This window comes from Amblyomma mixtum, chromosome 8 (genome assembly GCF_055824585.1).
Source record: "Amblyomma mixtum isolate Tamu chromosome 8, ASM5582458v1, whole genome shotgun sequence".
NCBI classification, from domain to species: Eukaryota; Metazoa; Arthropoda; class Arachnida; order Ixodida; family Ixodidae; genus Amblyomma; species Amblyomma mixtum.
Window position 1 is genome coordinate 5,675,349 of NC_143019.1, and position 24,809 is coordinate 5,700,157.

Consider the following 24,809-nt stretch of genomic DNA (forward strand, 5'->3'; position numbering starts at 1 on the left):
GTCGGCCATCATGTTTTTGGCAACATGGTTATGCGTGAAAGCGCACTTGCGGAATTTTGAATATGCCTGTTAAGGGGCCTGCGAGCCCGTCAAGCTGGCCGTCTGCACCTTTTTCTGCAGGCGTCCTGCATCATGAAGCGATGTAAGTGAAGACTTATTTTAGTATACAGTTACAGTCTGGGAGCTTTATTTGCCTGCCGCTATACCGGGTGTTTTTTTTAGAAGGTAAAAAATTTTTACAGAAAGATAAATTCGTTTAGATTTAGTTTAACCCTGGGGCTATACTGATGGCTACGGCGGACGCCAGGTAAGAGGCAAACTACTTTAATTAGTTCGCTGATTAACTGAATACGTTAATTAACTTTTATAATTTTTATTTTAGAGGATACGTTGTATTAGGAGAATTGGAGATCGTCTTCCAAACAGTCCAGCCACGAAAAAAATTTTTCATAAAAAAATTTTTTGTGCGCGTTACGAAGCGAGAAAAAGTCACCCTGGTAGGCAGCTTCACACTGTAACACAGCGTCTGTGAGCGCCTGTGACGTAGTTCGCTCCGCCCTGCGCTGTGTGTCAGTGCGTTTTTGTTCCAACGCGGCATACCGTGAGGCCGCGGAGCGAAGCGAAACAAGCGGCGATAGCGCAGGCCGCCCGTCCGGGCTTCAGGTGATATCAGCCGTGTGATGCAAAGCGCAGGGCGGAGCGAACTACGTCAGATGCGCTCACCGCCGTTGAGTTACGGTGTGGAGATGCCTACCAGGGTGAATTTTTTGCGCCTCGTAACGTGCGTGAAAAATTTTTCATTAAAATTGTTTTTTCTCGGTTGGACTGTTTGGAGGACGATCTCCAGTTCTGCAAATACAACATAAACCCTAAAATAAAAATTAGAAAAGTTCATTAACATATTTAGTTAATCAGCGAACTAATTAAAGCAGTTTTCCTCTTGCCTGGCGTCCGCCGTAGCCTCCAGTATAGCCCCAGTGCTAAAATAACTCTAAAGCAATTTACCTTTTTTTTAAATTTTTGTACCATCTAAAAAAAAACACCCGGTATACGAAGCACAACTGCTGCTATCTTCTACTGCGCTACTACTACTACAAATACCTCCTTCACTACTACATCTACTGCCACTATAACACTGGTAAGAACACTACTGCTTCTACTACTGCTAATACAACACTACCTACAAATACTACTCCTGTAACTACTTTACCTAGAAGAACGTGATTGAGCAGGCAGTTCCTTGAGAGGGTCGGTGTATTTCCGACAAAATAGCTGATCGCTATATTATTCATCCATCTGAAGCTAAATGAAGCCCGAGTAAGTGAAATTGGCTCATTCATTCTGAGAGCCATTAATCCGAGTGAAAAGAGTTCTTATTTTTTGATAAGTTACCTTGAAACTCCAAAAAAGACACGCAAAGCAATCTGTTTTGGGCTTCTGAAGAACAAGGCGGCGACACAAAACGATGATAGGAAGCATCAAATAATTCAATTTAATTGATGAGCAAAACTATAACGACGAGCGGGCGCATACCATGCCGGAAATAATCATTCCTTTGAAGCACGAAAACTCCGTCGATGGTTTTGTGGGGATTCTGAAAAGTACTTTAATTTCAAGTCTAAAAAAACTAAGAACTAAAAGGCGACCTCATTATCATCCAAAATAGGCTCTATGCATGCGGATGCCATAAGCTATCGCGATTCTCATATAATGGACCGGGCTTTTAGTACGAGTATGTTGCAGCTGCCGTCAGACAAGATTAACCGGGTATATATGGAAGAAGGCTCTCTTTCCCCTTCGTGCGCATGTTTCACGACTCCATCAAATTTTAATTCTTTCTCCTTCAATATATGCGCCAAGAGACGCCTCGCGTAACTTGTCACGTCGGTCATCCAGCATCTGTAGCGACAAATACGGATGGACTAGATTTAAATAAAAAGAATCAATGAGCATTATATACCTATCCTGTCGAGGAAGCCATCGGAGGATCATAGCGACAATTTGTACGAAATTTGTGCCGGGAAATTTTCGCACCCGCCCTATTAAGGCCGGCGATAAAATAAGACAACAGGGAGCGGGTTGTCTCGTTGTGGGGTCCCTCACGTGAGACCGCCGCACGCGATGCAGGAGCAAATGAGGACGTTTCACTTGAGCGTGGGCGGTGGGAGCCATGGAGGTAAAAAAAACTAGGAGAGAGTGCGCTCAGCCTCTGCAAGCCATCCTCCTCTGACGCCGCTGCCGAGGGCCCTTTTGCGCACTGGCTCATGGGAAATAGGCCCTCCTCCACAGTTACCAGACTGCCAGCCAGCGGTGCTTTTTAGTGAACGTCCGTGCTCCGAAGTTGCGCAGAAGCGCAGCGCCTGTGTTGCAGCTTTGGCGGAATGCGTACCGAGCTCGAGGTTGTCTGAAGGCTCCGCGTCTCAACACTTCTGTTGATTACACTCTTGAGTTTTTGGGTGCACTGTAGAAAACTGCAGGTAAACTTTTTATCAAAGGGTGCGGCCGCGACCTCGTCACTGTTTAACTGTGGTTCATAAAGAGAATGGAGAGGAATTCCTTTCGTCGTTATACACACATACAGAGCGTTTATTTCAGCGCATGCTATAAGCGGAGAACTCGAGAGTAGGCGAAGAAACGAGCCTCTAAAAAAGGGCGCAGCGGCTTCGGACGGACGTGTTGAACGAGCGCTCCGGCGCGCTGCGCAAGATTCTATTTCTCGGGCAGGCGGACTTCGGCCCGCCCATCGGCCCGCCGTTCTCCGCTATTCTCGAGGCACTAGTCGCGCCGAATACGCTCGCGCCATGGAGGAAGGCTCCATGCGCTCGCGCACATACGCGGTTCCGACGTGAAATGCAGCAGTGAAGTATGTTCTCTCTCTCGCTGTCGAGAGAGAGTGCCAGCGGCTTTACGTCTGCCCCTGCGCGGGCTCTCCCGGCCCTCGGCGTTAGCTTGTTTGTCGGTTTCGGAGCCGATGCTCGGAGTTGACGCGGTCCTGTGGGCTCTCGCCGCTGCTCGTGCACTACCTGGCGAAGAGCAAAGTTGGAAGTCAAGCCCGCCTGCTCGATGAACGCTCAGAGGCTCACCATTGTTCTGTCACGGGTGCGCGCACTGCCGCGAGGCCACAGGAGCGCCTCGAGACTGTCCGGGATGATTCCCAGCGCCCTGTAGGCCGCGAGCATCTCGCGACGCGGCACTGCAGAAGCGGCACAGCGAAGGAGCATGTGCTCCAATGTCTCCACTGCGCCGCATTCAGCGCACGCGTCGCTCGGGGATGGTGGCCGCTGCTACCGCTGCGGCGAGCGAGCATGCAGTTTGCGCTCACCACGGACGCCACGGAGCCGTCAGTTAACACAAGCAGATGGTCGCGCTGTTGCTCGTACAGCGAGAGAGCGAAACCGAAATCCGGCTAAGAACTACCGCTGCCTTGTCACGTGAGGGCCTATTTCCCATGATTCTTTCCATTATATTTTTTATGACTAGGCTTCACGATTGTGACGTCATGCTCCCTCCTAGTTTTTCTTCCTCCATGGTGGGAGCACAGTAGTAGTGTAGTTGATGGCCGCCCGCCCACCCAACAACGCGCTCCCTCCCGTGATGTTTTGTTTCAGCCTCTTTCCACCCGCTTACTCTTTCTCGCCATTTCCAGAACAGCGTCCGGAAGCGCGCCTACAAAACGCCTTTTGCTCTCCTCCGGCTTCGCAGGCGGAGAAAAAACAAAACAAGACGCGCTCGCGAGGTCCTTCTTTCTTCGCGTTCTTCTCTTCCCTCCCGAGCCGCAATACTTTTCACCTCCGGCGTCAAGGCGCCTAAAATATAGCGCCGTAGTTCTTGTACAGCCGTTTTGTTTTTCTGTTCGTTTCCACGTTTGCTTCCTTTTCCTTCGGTTCGTGTTTTAGTTTTGCTTCGCTTGGACCGGCGGCGGCGCTGCGGCTCCTGTTATTCGTTGGCGCTTCCGACTTGGTCCGAGACACGGTTGGACACCCCGGCGAATACGCATCCGCGGCGCGTGTCAGCTGCGCCCGCTGCTTGCCGCGTACGAGAGCGCGCGCGCGGACGCCCGAGCAAACGTTCAAGAACAAGAGAATAACAAAATTCGTCTGCTATTGGACGTCCCCAGACGCGATGCCGAGGAGCCGGCGCAGCGCGGCGCTCGCGAATGGCACCCAAGCGGGTGGGCGTGCACGACGTGACGTCATTGTTTGAGGCTCCTCCTCACTTTTGTTGTCTCCGCCCAGCGGACGCGCGCCAAGCTCCGCCCCCTCGTCGTCCGGTGGCCGCCAGCGGCAGCCGGTCAGTGCGGTGCCGGTAGCGGATCGAATGCCCGTGTTTCTTCGTCTGCCATGAAGCTGCGCGCCGCCGCACAAGTGTCGTCTGCTTCTGCCAGTGCCAGCGGCAACGCGCTGGATTTGGCTGCGCGCTAAAGCAGGCGTGTCCCGCTGGACGCCCATCGATCGTCTGCTGCGACGCCGTTGTTCCGTATCTGCGTGCTGTGTCGTCTGCTTCTTTTTTTTGTTTACCTCATTTCGCCGGTGTGCCGCTGCTGCTGCCTGTCGCCTGCTCGCAACGTGTGCGGCGGGTGAGGCGACGTTTCGGATTTGGTGATTGCTCTCCCGGTTTCGCGCGCCCCGGCGTGCGCCGTGGTGACCACTCGTGGATTTCCGCGAGGATCGGCCGCGCGCTTTCGCGGCCTGCGGCGACCCCGCTGCAACCATGTCGTCCATGCTGGCCGGCGGCCCCAACATTCTGCAGATGTGCAGGTGAGTTGCTCGACGTTGTTTTTTGATCGAGTGCTCTGGGTGCGTGGCTGTGTGCGTGGGATAACCAGATCTCGCCTGGTTTCATTGCTTTCTTCTTATTTATTGTTTTTATTCTTTTAGTTGTCATGACATTTGTAGTCAATTTCTTTGTTTAAACTTAAGGTATTCCTCATTCCTCATTAATAGCAATTGATGATGCCCATAACATTTCATTTCACCACGTCGTTGGAGAAATACCACGTGCATACACCGAACATACGCCACCTGCATACAAACTATACGTGGCTCTGACTACATCCACCTCCCCACCTCTCGTCCTGCGCATTTCAATTTCAATTTCAATTTCAATTTATTTTCGAATTTCTTTTACAGGAAATACAAACACTTTTTGGACCCATAGCCAGCGGCTAGTTCGGGTCCAAGTACACGAAACACGTAAAAGCAAATTCAAAAACGGCGGACATATACAGAAAAGCGTAAGCGTTGTACAAGATTAAAAGCAAAGCAGTCTAAATAACACTGGTAGATAACATTCGGCGCGGCAAAAGAAAGAAAATAGCTTTGAAAACATGACATGCAAAAAGAACTTTCGGACATCAAGTGTTAGTAAAAACTATCGTGTTACATACAAAGTACATAATAACAGAAAACTGTGACGAAAAAAGAATTTCAGGTTAAATCAATTATTTCAATTAAGTGTTTTTTAAACATACCAGCAAAATTGTGTGAGTTTTTAAGAGAAATGGGTATCGCGTTCCAAATTTTTACCCCAGCAGACTCCACTAAACGCTCACCATATACATTGCGGATGGTAGGGAGGTTGAAATTGCCGAAAGAGAGGTTTCTAGTGGACCGAAGCGGGAGATGTAGTATTGATGCATGAAAAGGGTGGTTGTGTCTTACTATGTTGTGAATACATACAGAGATTTTTAATCGGTACAATGAATCAAATGGAAGGATCATTGACTTGCGGAATAACGGTTTGCTATGCTCATAACGGTTGGACTTGTTTATTATTCTTAATGCACGTTTTTGAAGACGGATAATAGGATTTAAATACGTATGGTAAGTTCCACCCCATGATTCGACACAGTATGATAGATGGCTTTCGATGAAGGCAAAATAAAGCATTCGTAATGTAGAGATGTCAAATAATTCCTTAACCTGATGAAGAGCATGACATCCAGATGCCAACTTCCCGCAGACTGCCTCAATTTGGTGTTGCCAGTGTAAGTGGCTGTCAAATGTGACACCAAGATATTTAAATGAAAATGTGTGTTCTATTAGTGCATTATTTACAAGGATTCTGACATCAGTTGGGGCGATTAGTTTTCTTCTTGAATGGAATATCAGGTATTTAGTTTTTTTCGTGTTTATTGTCAGCTTGTTAGCTGAGAACCATTTCGCTATTTTATGGACTTCTTGATTCGCTTTTTCCTCTAGCTCTTTCATTGTATCTGCCGTTATAATTAAACATGTATCATCAGCATACATCAGAAGTTTTGAACAGCCGATAAATGAAGGTAAGTCATTAACGTATAAGGAAAACAATAATGGACCAAGTACGGATCCTTGCGGTACTCCAGTGTAAAGCTTGTGCGGTGAGGATGTAAATGAATTCATTACCACAACTTGTTCACGGTCAGTGATATAACTAGTGAGTAGGTCGGAAATATTATGACGAAAGCCGTAGTTTCTGTAGTTTCCACTGGTGGCAGTGTTTTCTGAGGCATAAAAGACAGCACGAGCCATGTTCTTTATATGTTTTGTCAAACTTGTCACATCCAATGCATCTTAGGGGCGTAGTGGTTATTTACACGCAATTTATTTTCTCTCACGTACGGGCGATGGCTAACTGATTTGTCACTTGCAGCTGTAAATTATTGTTGGTGAGAAGCACTTTCTCATGAGTGCAGGTGACTCTGTATCCTGCGGATGTCACACGCTCGCAAACATTGACAGTGACTACAAAAAGTGACACAAGTGTTGTCTTGTTTCTTGACGGCCCGGCACATTTATCCCTCTCTAGGTATATACTATCAGAGATCTGCTACAGCTCAGTATTTATTACAGAAACAATTTTACCATTCGTTCCCACAGAAGCATGGCGCCCCATAGTGAACTGAGACCTCGCGCTATGAGGGGCTAGGAAAGCAGCCTGGAAATTTCCTTTCTTCATGAAATTGCAAAAGGTCAAGTGGCTGCCGTCATCCGCGAGCATGGAAGGCAAAAGTCAATACTTACTCTAGGTGAAATTAATTTTTTTTGTGATCTAAGCTTGAAAATTAGTCAAAGGCATAAGCTTTCTAGCGGAAAGCAAGCCGTACTTGCAGAAAAAAGTGCGGTCCGATGTCATACTGAAAGAGCTTCCATACGCCTTCAACCTGCTATACGTCCGCTTGTGGGCACACGCCAACACGGGAAAGTGTTGCGTTTTTGACGCTCTGGTAACCACGGTCATTATGCAGACGCATTTTTTTTCGCATCACATTATGCTTGAATGAATTGTCGGAACAAAACAAAGATAATTATTCTGATTCTCCAGTAAGAAAGCATCCGTTGTAAGGCCTCCGGCGTTTGCTAGATGATACAAAAGTGTCTCATTCGACATAGACCATTGGTTACCCATGCAACTTTGTTGTGGTGAACAAGAGTAAACACAAATAGAAGTAATGTGAAACTATGTTTCTTTGTTATTTTATTTAATGCCTGCTGCTGTCTGGGTGCCCCAAGATCGTTTGTACATTCAAGTCCACTGGACTAGGCAAAGGAATGGTTTCCTACCGAAAATTTCCTTATAAATCGATTTGCACGTGCAACATTGTGGTAGTGCTCGAAGAGAAAGAACAGACAGGAATAGAGAAAGAAGTTTATCGCTGTTTACTCGTACTTTATCCACGCCGGATGCAGTGGTTCACATTCAGACGGTTATATTTGAATGGTAGGAGTTTCGCTATAGAGCCTCGAAGATTGCAGAAACCTAGAAAAATAATTGAGTTTTTAATGCGTAAATAGCAGCTTTTACTTTCCCACAAGCCAGGACGATATCTGGAAATGCTTTTATATAAAATTTAATTTTCGGCCTTATATGCGAGTACTGGCAGAATACGCGCTTTCAGAGAGCTCTGTTTAAACAACCCGTGAAAATATATACAATGCACAGGTAAACAGAACAGCAGGGATGCTAAACAGAAAAATTTCCCAAAGTTACTGGGAGAAGCCAAAAATGATTTGCGGAAGAAGCACACGATAATTAACCACTGGAACTCAATACCGCCACGAAGAAAGCAGTGCGAAGCGTATATCACCTGTGTCGAGCATGTGATGTCATTAGATTTCCTAAAAAAATTACTCATAGGTGTAGCGTGTAAACCTCTACAGGTGTTCATGTTTTCAAACAACAAAATCAAACGCATGAGTGTTAAGATATCTAACGCGTATTGGCTCTGTGTGGTTTTGGCAGTTTGAAGTGTCTTTATAGAACAGTTCATGTTGGCGAATCAATGTGCCATAGGACGAAAAACTGGATTCATGCATCTTGGCGATTGTGAAATGAAAGTTTGATTTATTTTAAGGAACTGACATGGTTCCACAATGCGCTCCGTACCAAAGAAAGTAATGAGCTAACGCCTGTCCTGACTTAATCACACTAACTTTTGCACCCAATGCACACTATTTTGTTTTAGTGACCGAACACAAAACCATTTCGACAAGACACCGTTCTTATGGGATAGTATGCCACTTCGCGCAAGAAAGTGATGATGAACTAATCATTATAGAAAAAAAAACAGTATTCGCGATTAAATCTATATGCTTCCTCAGAACTGAGCGTGCTCGAAAGCGGTGTACTTCGGATATACTTTGCAAAGAATAACGCGTCTTGGTGGAGCTTATATCGGCGTACAGAGGAAGGTGTACAGCGCGAGTATTGCGCATAAGCTCGCAGTAGTACTAAAGACGCAGATTTAACTGTTATCTGTAGAAGACAAAGGCATACAGTAGCTTTATTTTCCGGCAAAATCATGTAAACATGGCGTTCTGGATCCACCGCATACGACTGTTGTACGCACAGAAGGCTGTAGCAGAAAACTGGTAACTGCTTCTCTTCTCAGAATACAGGACATACAGTCGAGGCCAGTATAGAGGGAACAAAGTTTGAGCATTAATTAATTGATTACTGTACAATTATGTGTAATAAAAAGAGCTTTTTTGTTTTAATTAGTTTTCCTTTTGACGTATAATAACTGATGAAAGTCATTCATTAATTGACTTGAGAAAGAAAAAACTAAGATTTTGCTATTTTTTGCACGAAATTTTTTCCCTCTAATGTTGCTCACGACTGTACATCCACGTAGGCTTCAGCACGGCCAGACAGGAGTGGCGGGGGGGGGGGGGGGGGGCACATTGCTTCGTCCAGAGCATTGGAATTGAAAATCCCACCATCATTGCTCTGTCACCGTATATACCCTTCCTTAGCGGGACTGTCCGCTCTCGTTGGAAGCGCACTAAGACTTTCGCTGTGGGATCGAGTTTTTTGCGCACAGAACTTTGACTTGAAAATAAGAAGGCTAATATAAATTCGTCTGAATCAGCAGGACGGCACATGTTTTATGCATTCGCGAATTTGAGATTTTTTTATCCTCCGCGAGCAGGGATATGGCGACAATTAGGTTTATTCCCGCGACCTCTAGATGGATGGAACTCGAGGAGCGCACGCAGCACCCTATGAATATTTCTGCCTCATTGCTGAACTGCTCGTATACAGGAGTTACAGGCGTGCCACCGGGCATCCTGGCAGCGTCCACTTTGTTTTTTTGCTAAAGAAAAAAGCTCAAAGTGATGGCCGATTGCCCCTGAAGAACTTTGGAAATGAGAGACTTTAAAAACTGAGCACTCAGTTAAGAGGCATAGGCGAAATGAACTCGAAATCTATATCTTTTTCGTTAGCCGGCAGTAAGCAAGCCACGCTCCATGTTTATTGTAGGAAACGTTTATTTGGAGTGTGCACACTATTCGAGGCTCTAGCCTCAGCACGTTCTCATACTTTTCCTTTTGAAATTTCTTGACAGCTTTTTAATATATAGCATCTGTCTCTGTACTTTGCAGCCGCAAGCTCGCATTTAAGACACAGTGTTTTCTACATGGCAATCACTGCTGGCCAGTTGTAATCTGTTCTGCATTTCTCCAGCCTATAATCATTACCACTTTTGTTGAATGTTGCTGACAGCACGCATTTCAGATGTCATATACGAAACAATACGGCCCAAAAAAAAAGCAGTTTTCTAGCAACCTAATCTAGCTGCTGTCATCCTCAGAGCAGCACGGTACTTATGATGTGGGGAAAAAAAATCAACTATTGCGGAAGCCGTACCCTATATCACGAGCCAGAAGTGTAACAAAAGATGAAAACATACGGGATTACTCAAATGTTGTTTGATCGTCTTCTGAATATAATGACCATAAATATATGAGTGATCGCTCAATAAATGGTTATTTGCAAACATGCCTTAACATGAATATACGCGGAGCACAAAAAAAAATGCTTTCCATATTTGGTTAAAGCATTGCCACTCCGCCTCTCACGATCAAATTCCTGATGTTTGAATAACCTCTTCAGGTGTCTGCGTCAACAGACAGAAGCTGCACTTAACAGTTAAGAAAATCGACTTTAATATTATTTCGGGCTATCGATGGCGCAAAACCGTTCGAACTGTTCGGACACATATGTGATGTAAGACTTGAAAAGCTATATAACGTAAGACTTCCGGCCCGTTCAATATGTATTTCTTGCTCCTAATTCTAAATTAAGCTCATTTTCAGCCATTCTCATTCAAGCCTGAGCCATCGCTGGCGGTTCGCCTACAATCAGTACGCGCTAAGAGGGGTCTGCATGGCAAATCGATTCTTCAGAGCCCATCCCCTGCATTTAAACCCACAACGTGTCTTATACTCCCTTAAGGTGCCTGAGACAGGAGGGCGATTTCTGTTCTGTTCTTTTTTTTTCACAGCGCAGAAATTCAAAAGAAATTATATCTCCTCGTTCAGCGTAATGTGTACAGAAACCTCCCGCCTTTTGTTCTTCATTATTTCGGGGTGCTGGCTCTGGTGAACGAGAGCGCCAAGTCGTGACACCAAAAGCGCGGCCCCCTTTGCAGAGGGGAGGGGGAAAATACGCTCTATACACGAATACACCTATATGGGAGCAAAAGGGAGTAAGTTCCCCTCTAGAGCGCACCCTTTTAATGAAGGGTTTGCGCTACTTACTCCCTTTTTACTCCGTTCTGTTTAGGGTGTAAGATCGTGGCGCCCCTAGCGGCTGCAGAGAGCGTAACTCGCTTACAGAAGCTCCCATTGTGTCCGCGGCCAATGCACAGGCCGTAGAAACCGCAGTCCAAAGCTCGACGAAAGCTCGTCTGGCGAGGGAATGACACCATTTTAAAAATCAAACTCTCGCCTTAAAAGAAGAAAAATGGAGTAAAACAAATAACGTTTCGGGACCCGTGCGGAAATGTCATTGCTCATTGAAACGACCTTCGCGCCTATAAACACGGTCGTTCCGCTTTTCGTTTCATATCTGAGCAGCCCAAGCACCGCAGGTAATATTGACCCAATATTGGAAAAGGATGGTGTCACTCTGGTCATTTGCAGGTCCAGCATTTACGAATACATTTCCAATATTGGGCCAGTTAGCTGTGCTACAAGGGGTGTAGCACAGGTAATCGGCCCAATATTGGCAAAGGCTGCTTTTAGATAGGACCGGAGTAAAACAATCCATTTGCAATACTGGGGCGGTTACCTGTGCTGCTTGGGAAGGGACCCGTACGGGTTCCTTCCCGAGCAGCACAGACGCCATTTGTTTTACTCCATTTTTCTTTTTTGGGCGAGTGTTTAGTTTTATGACACCGTAGAAACTGCACGCCGCCAGCCCGCCACCAGTCAGGCCGTGGCTTGAGCCATACACTGTAAACAGAAATTCGTAAAATGGGAGTAAGCTGTCCTCCAGCACACTTCCTTTTATAAAAGGCAGTGCTCTAGGGGACATCTTATTCCCCTTTTTGCACCCATATAGGCGTATTCATGCTTACAGTGTGGGGGACATGCGCTAAAGAGTAAACGCTCTTGACCGCTATAGTTTGCGAGTCCTTCGAGGGCAAGTGTGCAGTAACCGCTTGCTGAAGCTCGCAGGAGCGCGACGGCTGAGAATTTCTTTTCGTCATCTATGACCTAGCAATTACCGAGTGGCACCCAAGACTGTGGCGCCTATATGGTGCGTGTTATTCCAAACCTAGCTGTTTTACTTGAAAGTCAAATTAGAGCGTGTAATGAGATTAATCAATTACAATTCGCCAACTCCTTTGAATGAGGCATCCACATAGCCGGGTAACGAAACATAAAAAAGAAGGCTCTGCATCTAAGGCGGGTTTTTACATTAAAGAACGCTGCTGAGTAATATGAAAGAGCATATCGTGGGCAGCATGGGACTCGTACCGCACAGGATGACCTGAAAATTTATGCACCAGGTGGTCCATTCTCGCGCTTATCACTCGTCGTGGACGAAATGCTTGCTGTTTCTTAAGAGTCAACAAGTCGAGGGAGGCCACTTATGTAGCACGCATTCAGCATTATATGATGTGCACTCATTTTTGACGGCAACCTCTGAATTAAATGATTGTAGAGCTGTGCACAGAACTTGAAGAAAACTGCCCTGGACACCGTGACGAGCGGCATCGTATTTTAATGCTACCTCAAGCGCAGCATTCTGCGAAAATTGCTACCGAAACCGTGTGCTTGACACAGAATTTAGAAACCATTCTAGGCGATTGTCGTCATAAAGTATTTGCGCGAATAATCAGAATTAGCATTGCACAACAGCCACTATTTTACACCAAGAGAAGTACATTCGTGGAAGTTCTCATCGATCTCTATATATACATTCTTCCCTGACGTCATTGGTTCTGTGCTCTCGGTCAAAAAAGGAATTGCAGAGATGTCCTAGTAGAGAAATAGACAGCGCGGAAATGTACTAGACAGAAGTGCACGTTGACGCTAACACGTCTGCAAAAATCCGGGGAGGTTAAAGGCATCGGTTTGATCTAAAAGTACTGAAGCATGCGTACCATAAGCAGTGAAGCATTGCTGAACAAAATGGACTGTTCACTACCACTCCAGAGAAATAATAGTCATCCATCTACGTTGTACTTCGTTCCAAAAATCAAAGTTCTTTTCATTTGTGCAATATTAAAAGTATTGGTTTATTAGGGTTTAACGTCCCAAAGCAACTCAGGCTATGAGGAACGCCTTAGTGAGGGGCTCTGGAAATATCGACCACCTGGGGTTCTTTAACGTGTACTGACATAGCACACGGAGGTAATACTCCTCATGTAGTACCTAAGCAGTTGCATGTGTGGCATTGATAAGGAAATAAATAAACAAATAAATATATAGCCTACGGGACCATACCGGTCATCACAAATAAAATATTTCAGCACTCTGCACCGCAATGGAGTTATCTAAATGCTGGAATAGTTTTCTCCTTATTCAAGGACGAGAAAGTGGCCGTTCACACTTTTCGAGCCGAAGACACTATCTGTTCCGTGGGGGATGCCATCTTTGGGCGCTTAGAGTGCGCTGTGATGTGATGTACGTAAAAGAATGCTGCGAATTCCTGTCAGAAGTTAGTCATCGACGCCTGGTACATTAACTGCGCGCGTGGCGTGTTAGCTCTGAGGCCTAAGAAATGTTGCACTCCGCAGGCATATATCTCACCGTCGGGAATCTGTCTGTACCGAGTCAGTAATGACGTACTTGTCGTTACCTCGAATTCAGGAAGTCGAGTTGGGTGTCAAGGCATTTTATACACCAATGATAATCGCCCAAAGTCCACCTTTCCAAGCAGCACGTGTAAGCGGCCCAATATTGGCAACGTATTGGCAAATGCCGGTTCCACAGAGGCCCAGGGTGAAACATCCATTTGCACTATTGGGCCGACTGCCTGTGCTGCTTGGGTTGCTGCGAGCGAGTGCATTCACATCCAACACACTCTAGACTGAAAGGAGCAAAAGGGCAGTACGCAGTCCTCAGGTTGCCTCCCTTTTATAAAAACTAGTGGGTCATATTACTGCTTACTCCCTTTGTACTCTCATACGGGCGTATTCGTGTTTAGAATGCATAAAGCAGACGTCATCGTGCATAACGCTCTCACGGACCAGTAGCTGAATACGGTATAAAGTTGCCGGTTGCGACGCATCGTACGACACTTGAGAAAATTCGTATTCTCGTGACCCTCCGCATACATTATAATTTATAATGCATTGATAAGAGTTTTCAAAACTTGATTTTCTGAAATAATACTGCGAGTACTGAAGTCTAATCGCGGTTGAAAATAGTATAGAGCATTCATCGTACTCCCGCGAGAACTTTAACCAGCATTTTGCAGCCAAACAAGTGGTCAGACTATGCCTACGAATTGGATGCTTTGTCGATGTCAAATTGCTGCGAAGTCTTTGATGGTGTACTTTTTAATGCATTTACAACTCTGACATAAAAGCGTATTCGGCCGCGCATGCATTTAACTCTGATTATATGCATGCGAAAACATTTTTGCAACTTCGTTAACGCGTGGGAAGCTCAGAGCACAGTGTGGAGACAGGTCACAAAGAAAGAGTACTATTGGAACTATGGTGCCAAAAAAAAAAAAATTACCTTAGCTAAGAGAACGCCAACATATACCAAATAAATATGCTTATGTTTTCCATTTCGTAAGCCAAACTATTGTTCTAGCCCCAAGAGAACATACTCAGGCACGCATCTTCGCTATTCGCTCTTCCTCAAACCGAAGTGAGACGACAAAGCAGAGGCATTCCTGGCTCCGTAGTGGCAATTCGAAGCATTTAGGCGACGCTTTACTTTATTTCTCTGTAACTGTTCGTTTACGGTGTTTCTGTCTGATACCTTCTCCCCCTGTCCTGTGGTCATTTCTGTCCTGTGTGGCCGTCAGTGTCTCAGATTATTGCTCCTCGGAACGACAGGCAGGGAGCTAACCAGCTCTCAGTGTCGCCCCATTTATTTCAGACATACCCTTGCGGAAAGCCATACGTTTGGTGTGTCTTTGCTTCTTTGAGGGTGGCGGTCGTCCGTGGCGCGAAAGAATAAGGGGGGCTAGTTCAAGACACTAAACACCGCAGTAAGTTGCTGCTCCTTACTTTCACACGCTGGGAAAACGGAATTCACAAAATCGTAGTAGTTTCGCTAAAAGAAATCTTATCATTGTTTTTAACTGATATGCTGACTGTAATTAACCACCGCACCGAAGAGTAGTTCGAGGAATCGCCTTTCAAAGGGCACAAACTTTTCCATTGCAATTACTTTATAGGCCTTGTACAAAACACGCCTCAATGGCGCGTCTTTGCCAAAAGTAAGTAGACAGCAGCGTTAGTGTCTTGACCACGTAATGGAACACTTCTGGCCCTCCTGAAGGGAGACAGATCCGTTGTCGTCACAATTCCATATTTTTTGGTCTTCAGGAGTGCCATAAAGCCTTCATTATTCGATTCAGAATCAAACCCTACAGTATGATTACTTTCGGAAAATATGGTACCGGCCGCGTCATATTATCCTTTACTTAATAAGCGAATAATTTGGGCTAAAACTGAATGCACATCCTTTAAGTGCGAACGACAATCCTTCCGTGTTCCGACAAGCTATAGTTCACTCTCTCTAATAGTTACTTGTACGTGGAGAACACTTAAACCCTTGAATGAGCGCAGCAGGCGCATATACGTTTCAATATCGCACGTTCTTCGTTCCGCGCGTGCGCCTCGGGCACATGCGAACGTTTATAAGCAAACAGTTTATGCAGAGAACAAGCGGCGATGCACTCCTTTTGTCCGCGCCACCTTTGGTTTTCTCACCTCTAACCATATACACTGTTCCACCCCTCTCTCTTCCTCCTTTCTTTCTTCCACGGGTGGGAGCCAGCTGTTGCTTCTATCGCTGCGTTCATTGCTACGCGGGCCGGCAAGCACACGGGATGCGAAGCGGGTGGAACCCAGAGAAGATGAATGGCCAAGCAAACAGAAGAAGTGAACTTGGAGAAGAAAGGAGGAAATAGAAGGAACGAAGGGCTCTTTCTTTTTTATTCGCACATCCGCGGACGAGCTCTTCCGCAACGGTTGGTGCGGCCTGCATGCGCGTGTCACAAAAGAAATTGGCTGGTGCGGGAGAGGGTGGTGAAGTTTGCTGGAGGAGAGAGCCGGAGTGGGCCCATCGGACCATGCGATTTTTTTCACGCGACTCGGATTTACGAGGCTTAGCAGCTGCGCGACCGGCTGCGGCTCTCACTCGCGCATGTGTTCCGAGCGTACGCTGCATCGGCAGCAAATCGCCGATGTTCTCTGGCTGGGGCCCGGACCGCCGTAGAGGCTCAGGGCTCTGGACGGTCCGGGTTCTATTCGATTGGACGCGCTAGAGGATATGGCGCAGAGACCTTTCACGTCCGTGTAATGCGTTCCTAACTAAATTACAGCGGTCAATTATGAAGCTCAACCTCCTTACCTGTTTCTTAAACGGAGGAGCGCCTTTATGCATTTCGTCTTCCAAAGCAACGAGTCAGAAAAAAGAAAAGAAAAAAAGCTCGGATTTCAGGTGCACCTGTCGGTTTTGTTGCTAACACAAAAAGGAGTCAATCCTGCAGCCTAACGAACAAGCTATTTAATTTTTGTGATTTGGAAACTTATTAACCTGTATTTGCAGCTTTTACGTCGCGAACAGTGAGCGACGCTTTAGTTGCCGCGCTTTATCTTGAGTGTTCCTTGAGATTATTCGACGAACAGAAAAATTAATGTAGTTCTGTGGTCAATCACGGAATATGCGGTTGTGCAGTATAGTATGAAGCAGCTTTGAGCCCGTTCATTTCATATTTCTTTCTTGCATACTTTTTTTTTGCAGCGTTGAAATTGCTCCCAGGTTTCTCAAATCCATCCGAAATCTCTCGTATGGTGTGTCTAAACTAAATATTGCTGTCGGTTCTCCTGTTTATCGGATTGAATGTTATGTAGGTGGGCCACACTCCCTGAAGAGTGTGGTCATTCGAGGACTCGCCCTTTGCGCAATTTTACCCTTGTAAAACTCTTGCCGTAGATAACATGCATAACGTACGACCAATGAAAGCTCCGCCATCGAGCGCAACTCTCTTCGGTGAAGGCCAGGGAAGTGCAGGGGAGGGGGCAGTAAAGGTATTGCAGTAATATCTTCTTTGCATTCGATGGCCCATAGTTTGCAGCTCTTATCTCCATAATCTTTTTAGTAATTCATTGCTTCAGAACTGCCGTACCCGAGGGGTTTAGAACATTTTTATTTTCTTATTCAGGATATCTTTATTTACAGAATTCAAAACATCCTCAAGTCACTATAGGGGACTATCACTCCCCTTTTTATTTTATAACTGGAAACCGCTACGTCTGACGTCAGGACCAGTAAGTAGCCTGCCAGCAATATCAGTCGCTGAAACTGATATGAAAAGGAAGGCACAGCGTCGTCAAAGTCGATGAACGTAGACGTAAAAAAAAATCAATAATTGCAACGAAGAACTACGCTGTTGTCTGCGTGGAGTGTATGAGGTTGCGTGACGTATGCGAGAGGCAGTCCACATTGCAATTCTGACGCTTAGGCACGCAATATTCGCGTCATTCATTGACCACCCCATGACGTGGCACGAATTGCGTGGGGACATCCGAGAACTCCGCGCGTGACACCCGCTGTCTCCCCCCTTATAAAGAAGTCATCCACGAACGTGGCAGCAAGAAGACAGACTACATGTCTGCCCATGCGATGGCCTTCGCGTATACACTTCGGCACCCGGAAATAGCTCTGCGACAAACTGAAGCACGCTTGTGTGTGGAGATATACATATATCCCTGAATGGACTGTCATCCGGTTCTTCAGAGCAGGCGGGACCGGGCGAGACAACCGTTGCACGTTTCTAAACTCAGCACCGCCGCTACAGAGAGAAGACCAAGCCCGCTCCTGCAAGCCACATTTTTAAACAGACGTCGCTTGTCCCCACTGGACACGCCAATACTTCCTCAAAGAACCGTTGTTGTTGGGCAGGTTGCGCCACAAGCGGCCGCTCGGGGTACCACCCGCCGTTTTGTCGTCGTGTGCTCATCTCCCCTCGCGCCCGCGTTCGTCGTCTGCTCTGGACACGTCACGAGCGCTTACCGGGTTGTCGTCTGCTTACGGTATATCGCCGTCTGTGTGCATAAGCTCCTCACGCAGACGAAGAAGCAGCAACGACCGTTTCAATCAACATGCCGGGACGAGCTGTTGCCGAAGTAGATATATATACGGCTGTGTGTATACAAGCCGTACCAGGATGTGGAGGTAACAAGGCCCTGGGTTGGACAGGTGGACAGGAAGCGGGACTCGCCGAAGCGGACGCGTCAGCGTTGATCGCGCTCGTGGCTTTGTTGTTCGAGCAACTATATGAACGCTGCCATCGTCTCGCCAATACGCGCACGCGTTTACAGAGCTCACTTCCTGCGCGTCCGTCTTTCAACCCCTGCACGCCGATGGCCGGGTCTGCCGCTTGGCAGCTAGGCCTAACGTGGCGCCCGGCGTGCACAGCGCGGCGCCCTGCGAAGCAGTGTGGTTCCCCCCGCGGTGCGCAGGCGTTCTTTTGATTCTTCATCTTTTCTGTGAGCTTCAACTGCGCTTCGACTCTACGCGCTCGTCGAAGATCCCTAGGTGCTGTCAGTCAGCCCATAATGCCATAAGGATCATTGCGGCTTCGTATATTTATAGAAGGATAAAAGAAGAGGGCGAGAAGCTTGAAACCGGACCTGAGGCGCCTCCGTCGCCTTCGTTGCGTGTGTTTCCCGTCTGTCTGCCTTCTCGGCGAGCACTACTCGTCTTGGCCACAAGAAGCGACTGTCTTCGGCGAGCAGCTGCCGCTTGGTCTCGGCGACTGACAACTCGTAACAGAGATCGGCTGCCCCCGAGCAGCGTTCGGCGCTTCTGAACGCCGCTCGTAGGGAACCATACTCGACCAGCAGAGCGGCGGGTGCTGTGTGCTTTGCTGTTTTTAATTATTGGAGTCTCCAGCGCTGCCGGCGCCGGATCAGTCGCCAGTGGCGTACATCCCGCTAACAAGGCGCCAGTACGAGCCGGATCGACCAGGGCTCCGGACGAAGACAGGACGAGGGTTGGCTTGCTGCGTCCGAGAATGACAGGATTAATAATCGAATACGCAGTGGAAAAAGAAGGGGAGAGCAGCGTGGAGGCAGCAAAAGGGGAAGGGGGAAAGGTGGCTTGACGCGGCGCCGCATCGACGGATGCGTAGAACCGAAAGCGGGAGCGTCTTGTTTCTTATTACTCTCACGCTGTCAGAGACACGAGCGTCGGTCGTGTTTATGTATGCGTTTATGTGCGCTGCCGTAAGGTGCGCAGCTACTCGCTTGGGCCTGACGGCTCGGGCATTTATTCTTTTTGCTCCGATCAAGGCACCGTCTGCGAGTGGTGTCGCGGTAGCAGACGACAGAGTGCGCGCCGAACGGCGGTGGAAGGGGGCGGCGGGCAAGTCGACGTAAGCCGAGACTAGACTGCAGGCATATAGTCGCCTGGTATGTACGAAAGCAGACGATATAACACCGCTGCGCGCCAAAGCGGAACTAGTGTGCAGAGTGTTTCTTGTTTGTTTTCCCCTTCGTGTAGGAACCGTCTCCTGATCTACGCACTCCTTCGTGAAAGAAGTGTACACGGCATAGCGTACGCATGCACTAACATGAAATCTGCGCTCGCTTCTTTGCTCCCAGTGCATCGGCTGTACGCTTACTTGCTTCAGATGGTGCGCAGTTCTTTAAACTGCCCGTTCCGTGTGGCTTGTATCCTGTTTGTATTCTAATGGCGGCAATGTTTGCTTTGATCGCGTTCGGGAAAGGAGAAGGCGGGCGGGCGGTTCAGTGCTTAAACAGGCGCCTGAGCGGTGCCTTTCAGCCGACCATAGGAGACCTATAGGCCGGTTCCGTAAGGCACCGGCCGTTTGGCATTGGACAAGGAGATTAACCGTGCGGCAGAAGCCCGCGGAGACGCGTCCGGGGCAAATGACGTATAACATGAAAAAAGAATCAAGAGCAAAGAAAAACCAAGGAGTGCGTCTGTTTGTGTGTTTGTAGGGAGATGTATAGAGCGAAGCACTGGACAGTTGAAAAAGAGGAGCAGTAGATGCACACTGGGTGGAGAAAAGACACCGCAGGGGGGCGCTCAAGACCTTGAAGCGGGGGAGGTTGGCCGCGCCGCTCCGCGGCGCCCCAACGCGGAACTGGTCGTCGTCGTCAGCTCGCTACCTCGCCGCCACGGTTGCGCTTTCGGTTTTATAGACGTTTTGTTGGCGTGTCAAATTTGTCTGCGCTTTTCGCCTGTCGGCCCGATCGACGTCGGCCGCCGCTTCGACGTGCTGCGCAGACTTCGGGTAAATGCACCGCGGGAAAGAATGACACGAGTGTCGGTTTTCTCCGTCTCTGGATCCTAGAAGGATGCTGCGCTAGCTCGTCTGTTTGCTTTTTGTGAGTGCATGGAGCAGACGACGGTGATGCCGTATCCGTCTGCTCAGTGCCGTATGCGCAGGGCAATATGGCGCCGGGAACGGGAGCGGCGTTTCGTGGGGGTTGTTTTTTGTTTTCTTTCGTGTCCTGTCTTGGTGCATGTCGCGTCCGTCTCTGTTTCGCTTTCCGCACAAAGAGGCGGTAGGCTTTTAAACGCCTCAGATTATGGGATTTGCTCCACGGTTGTCACACGGAACGACGCTTCTATCTGGAGCCTCGACTGCGCGGGTTCTGCCTTTCGGTGTCGTCTGCTCTCAGGGAGTGTCGTCTTCGTCGGTCCCACGGAAGCCATTTTCTTGCTTTTCTTTTCAATCGCTTTGCTTCCGCGCGTTATACGAGTGGCTTGCGAGAAGCTTTGTCGTTGAGCCTCTCAAGGCGCTGCTGAATTTTTGGTGTTCTCTCCTGAAGCGTAAATGAAGGCTATGTCGGCGGCCAGTGAATGCAAGTCGCAGGCGAGAAGAAACAATGACGAAACAATGAAGCATGTATAGACATGTTAAATACACGCGTTGTTGGTTGGCACCGAACATAACCACAATTCCACGAGGGCGTTGCAGTCGCCTGAAATGATGTTTTAGCTACCACGTGGTGAAGTAAGAAAATTTGAACGTTCGCAGTCAGGGGTGAATTGATTGCATACAGTAGTTAAGAGGGTTAGTGATGAAAGTTTTGACATTTTTTTTCCGTAAATGCTTTCCAAACCGTAATATTTAACTGTTTTTAAGTCTTCTTTAATGTGATGGCCAAGATTACTGCAATAGTGAGTTTTATCTTATTTTATTCTGAACGAGGAGAAACCTGAAGGTACTCGAAAGGGGCCTTCTTTTTTCTAAATGAAAAAGGCCACGGCTCATAACATCGCAAACCTCATAACATCGGATTTCCGAGCAGCCTTTACATCTAGCAAATGGCAATCCCGACCGCGTTTACTAATCAATCAGACATTACTCGACAAAACGAAACTTTGCGTTCCTCGGTCACGTTGGCGTTTCTCTACGTTGAAATACGAGATAAAAAACTGGTAATGAACAAAGCGCGCAGAAGCTGCCTCGCTCTGAATGGACGCCTCAATGACGCCATAAGGAAGCTACAAATGAAGGAGTGAAATAATGAAGAGAGGAACGGGACCTAAACACTCGACTGTATGCCCTTCGATTATTAATTCATACATTCATACGTCAGTCTATTCCTTCACTGACATCTGGACAACTGGAGATCACTGGAAAAGACCTTTGTCCTGGAGTTTATCTGCAGTCCCTGCAGATATGTGTTATCATTCATCATATTCACTACCATCAGATGATTTGAACTGACAGCAAGTGATGAAGACGGCTTCCGACAGTACTGATATGTCGGTACTTTTTCAGGGACACTTTCTTGTGCGGTTTCGTTTATATACCATGATAGCCTCGTATACACGACCACAACTAGCTGTAACCTAACACTGCAGCAGACAGCGAAGAGAGAAAGAGCTGGAAAAAAGATGATACGCTGCGTTTCCATCAGTGCGTACGCGTGCGTAAGGGTGTCAGGTGAATGTGCGCTTCTTTTCTAAGTATACATGCATGCATAGAACGTGCGATGGTAGCACACGATACCTCCATCTATGTCTGGAGCGATGACAATAGTACTGCCCCCTCTCCATCTGCGCCTCATTATTATTTGTATTTCTCCTTGCCACTTTCACTTTATTCCCTTTGCCAGTCTTCCATTCATTTTTTTTGTTTTCCGTAAAAAGCAGCCATCATCAAGATCCATGCATCTACCAGCGCCCACGCCACCTAGCAGCGTGTGCTGTCGAATTATGCGGCGGGGGGGAGATAGGGGGCGCTCGCGTCGTAATAATGCGCCACCTCATTGTTACAATGCGACGCACTGCATGCGCAGGGTTGTCGCCCTGGCGCATACACTGCGGTTGCTTCCGGAGACAACAAGAAACACGGGCATCCGTGGCGGGAGGAAGATGGCACGGCACTTGTTCATTTATGTATTCACGTCGCAGGCTCGGAGGAGCGGTCGAAAGGCGCTCTGTAACGTATAACGCGCAGTAGCAAGACTGTCTCCCGGAAACCCCGGCGGAGTGAAGATATGCACGCATATTCGGACCTATTGCGCGTAATGTGTCAGGCTGTTGTCAGTGTGTGAGTCCTTGTATTCGTTTCGCAAGAGGACCCGTTTTCGTTTTGCTAACAGATCCCGATTCTTGTCGGAGGCATATTAGTTTAAAAGTTAGTTTAACTGCGCTCCGCATTACAATGGATCTGCTCTGTTGTTCACCTTGTTTCTCTGCTGTTTTTTTTTTCTTTGAAATTCACAGTTTCCTTTTTCTTATCTCTATCCTATTGTTTGTCTCAGCGGGATGCGCATTAGATCCAATGTGCCCGGCCCTCGGCCATTGTCTCTTTATGATAAACAGGCAGCTGCATCACTTGGCAGTCAGAGGTTTGCAGTAAACTTCAGAAACTCGCTCCAGCCCTTCCGTGCGTTGCGCTTTAAAAACTTCCGGAACTCCCAACTTTTGCTTTTGTAGAGCACACTCATGTAAATGCTCGCGTCTAGTGGTCGCCCTGCTCTACTAGCGACTACCTCTCAGCATAAAGCGGTGAGCTTTATTCGACTGGAACACGAGCATGCAGGCCTGCGAAATATTTACTTAAGCGGAGTACAAATGCATAATTAAGTGCATTGATAAAACGACAGATTGAGATTGATTTATTCATTAATTAACATGTTAATTGATTGATCCATCGACTGGTCCATCGATCATCAATCAATCAATCAATCAATCAATCAATCAATCAATCAATCAATCAATCAATCAATCAATCAATCAATCAATCAATCAATCAGTCACTCAATTTGGACCGTAGACCCCTAAAATGAGTTGTGAGTCACTGTGCTACTTTTCAGGCAATAAGAAACGATAGGAACGAGCGCATATTTTTCAGCCTATAGCATCTTCTTTACTGCCATCACCTTTGCCTATACTTAGGCAATGAGGAAGAAAAAAGCCTTCGTCCGACGAATGCAAAGTGTTAGCCTCTCTCCACTCTCAGCTTTCTGGTTGCTTTCAGTACGGCCAGGAGCGCTCGAAAAGCTTTTTTTTGTTTCTTTCCTTTTATACATGAATGCATATCTAAAAGAATTTCGGCTCGTTGTTTGGTGCCATAAACGGCGCTGGTTTGAGCGCCAACAATGCCCATGCGCGACAAACTCTTCGAACCGACAGTGGTGGCAGGAACTGCTAAACACTGCTCTTCAAGGGTCTTGAACGACTTGGACGGGTGCAATAACTGCACGACACTTCTTCCCCCAGGCTGTTCATGCTTTTTCCCGTGTAGCTTCGATGCCTCGTCAGTAGTCCACCACTGCATGTTGGAATTATTGGAAATGACAGAGGAAAGACGCACACCGAATTTATTACTGACTAATGACGTTTGGCTTTCTATACATATATAGCACTAGCATGCGAGCAGCAGTTTATAGCTAAAGGAAATATGATTTGTATAGATGGCGTACTTTTATGTATATACCTCGTGCATATAATGTATTGATTTGTTCCATCACAGCTGCTTTACTCTGATTTTAATATAACGGCTGCTCCGTTCCCAAAATAGATTTTAATTACCCATCTTTCTTGCCAGCGTCCTTCTGTATACAAATATCTTAGAAGTACTTCTTGCTGGTCCAGTTGGTTCATGATTCTAAACTTACAAGTTGCGACAAAAAGACAGATTAGACTGGAACATCGTCTCCTGCTTCTGACTGTGTTTTGTGTCGGCGCAGTTTGTTGCCAGTTTGTTCTTTTATACCATTCGAATATATTTGTTCCCCGTGCTTCCTGCAAGGACAGTGATCAGGCTGCGAGGCGTAAATAAAAAGTTTCCATCACTTTTAAGAGCGTTCAATAATACAACCCCCACCCCTCCTCCTCATTTCATAAAAGTGTTAACGTCTTCCTAACCTGCATCTGTTTCTTTTACGATCGTTCGACTAAAGGTAGCTGCTGTTCGCGCTTCTTTTCACGATCAATTAACGCGAAGATCAGTGTCACACCAAGCCTTCAGAGCTCTGACGAAAACTGCCCCGTCTCGCATTGAGCGCGATTACAGCGCGACTTTCTGGCGCCCTTCCTGGCGCCACGTTTAACGAACCGTGCATGGCAGGCCACCTTAAACGAGCGGCACCCTCTAAACTTCACAAATTTGCCAACACAAAAATAAGAGAGCAAAACAGGAGATCCACCTCCCCTCGTTTGAATCCGCTTTGTGTATATTAAAGTGCAGTCATACACGCCTGGAAGATGGTCGCTATTAATAGCCTCCGCGCTGAAAGGGTGCTACCATCCGTTTCCGAGCGCGCCGTGTGGGAATGTTCATTAATCCTGGTGGAGAGGGAGGGAGAAAGTTGGCGGCGCGAAAGGCGACGTGTGTAGTCGGGGTAGCAAAAAACG

General features: G+C 47.2%; 1 protein-coding gene across 1 annotated transcript in view; it reads left to right on the forward strand.

Annotated features, from left to right (window-relative positions):
* The first annotated feature begins 4,263 nt into the window (after positions 1 to 4,263).
* Positions 4,264 to 24,809, forward strand: part of dysf (neuronal PAS domain protein dysfusion) — a 170,077-nt gene continuing 149,531 nt past the window's right edge. The window contains exon 1 of the mRNA XM_089556381.1: positions 4,264 to 4,757. Within this exon, the coding sequence (XP_089412507.1) occupies positions 4,711 to 4,757 (47 nt within the window). The 5' untranslated portion in view covers positions 4,264 to 4,710. The remainder of the gene's footprint in view (positions 4,758 to 24,809) is intronic.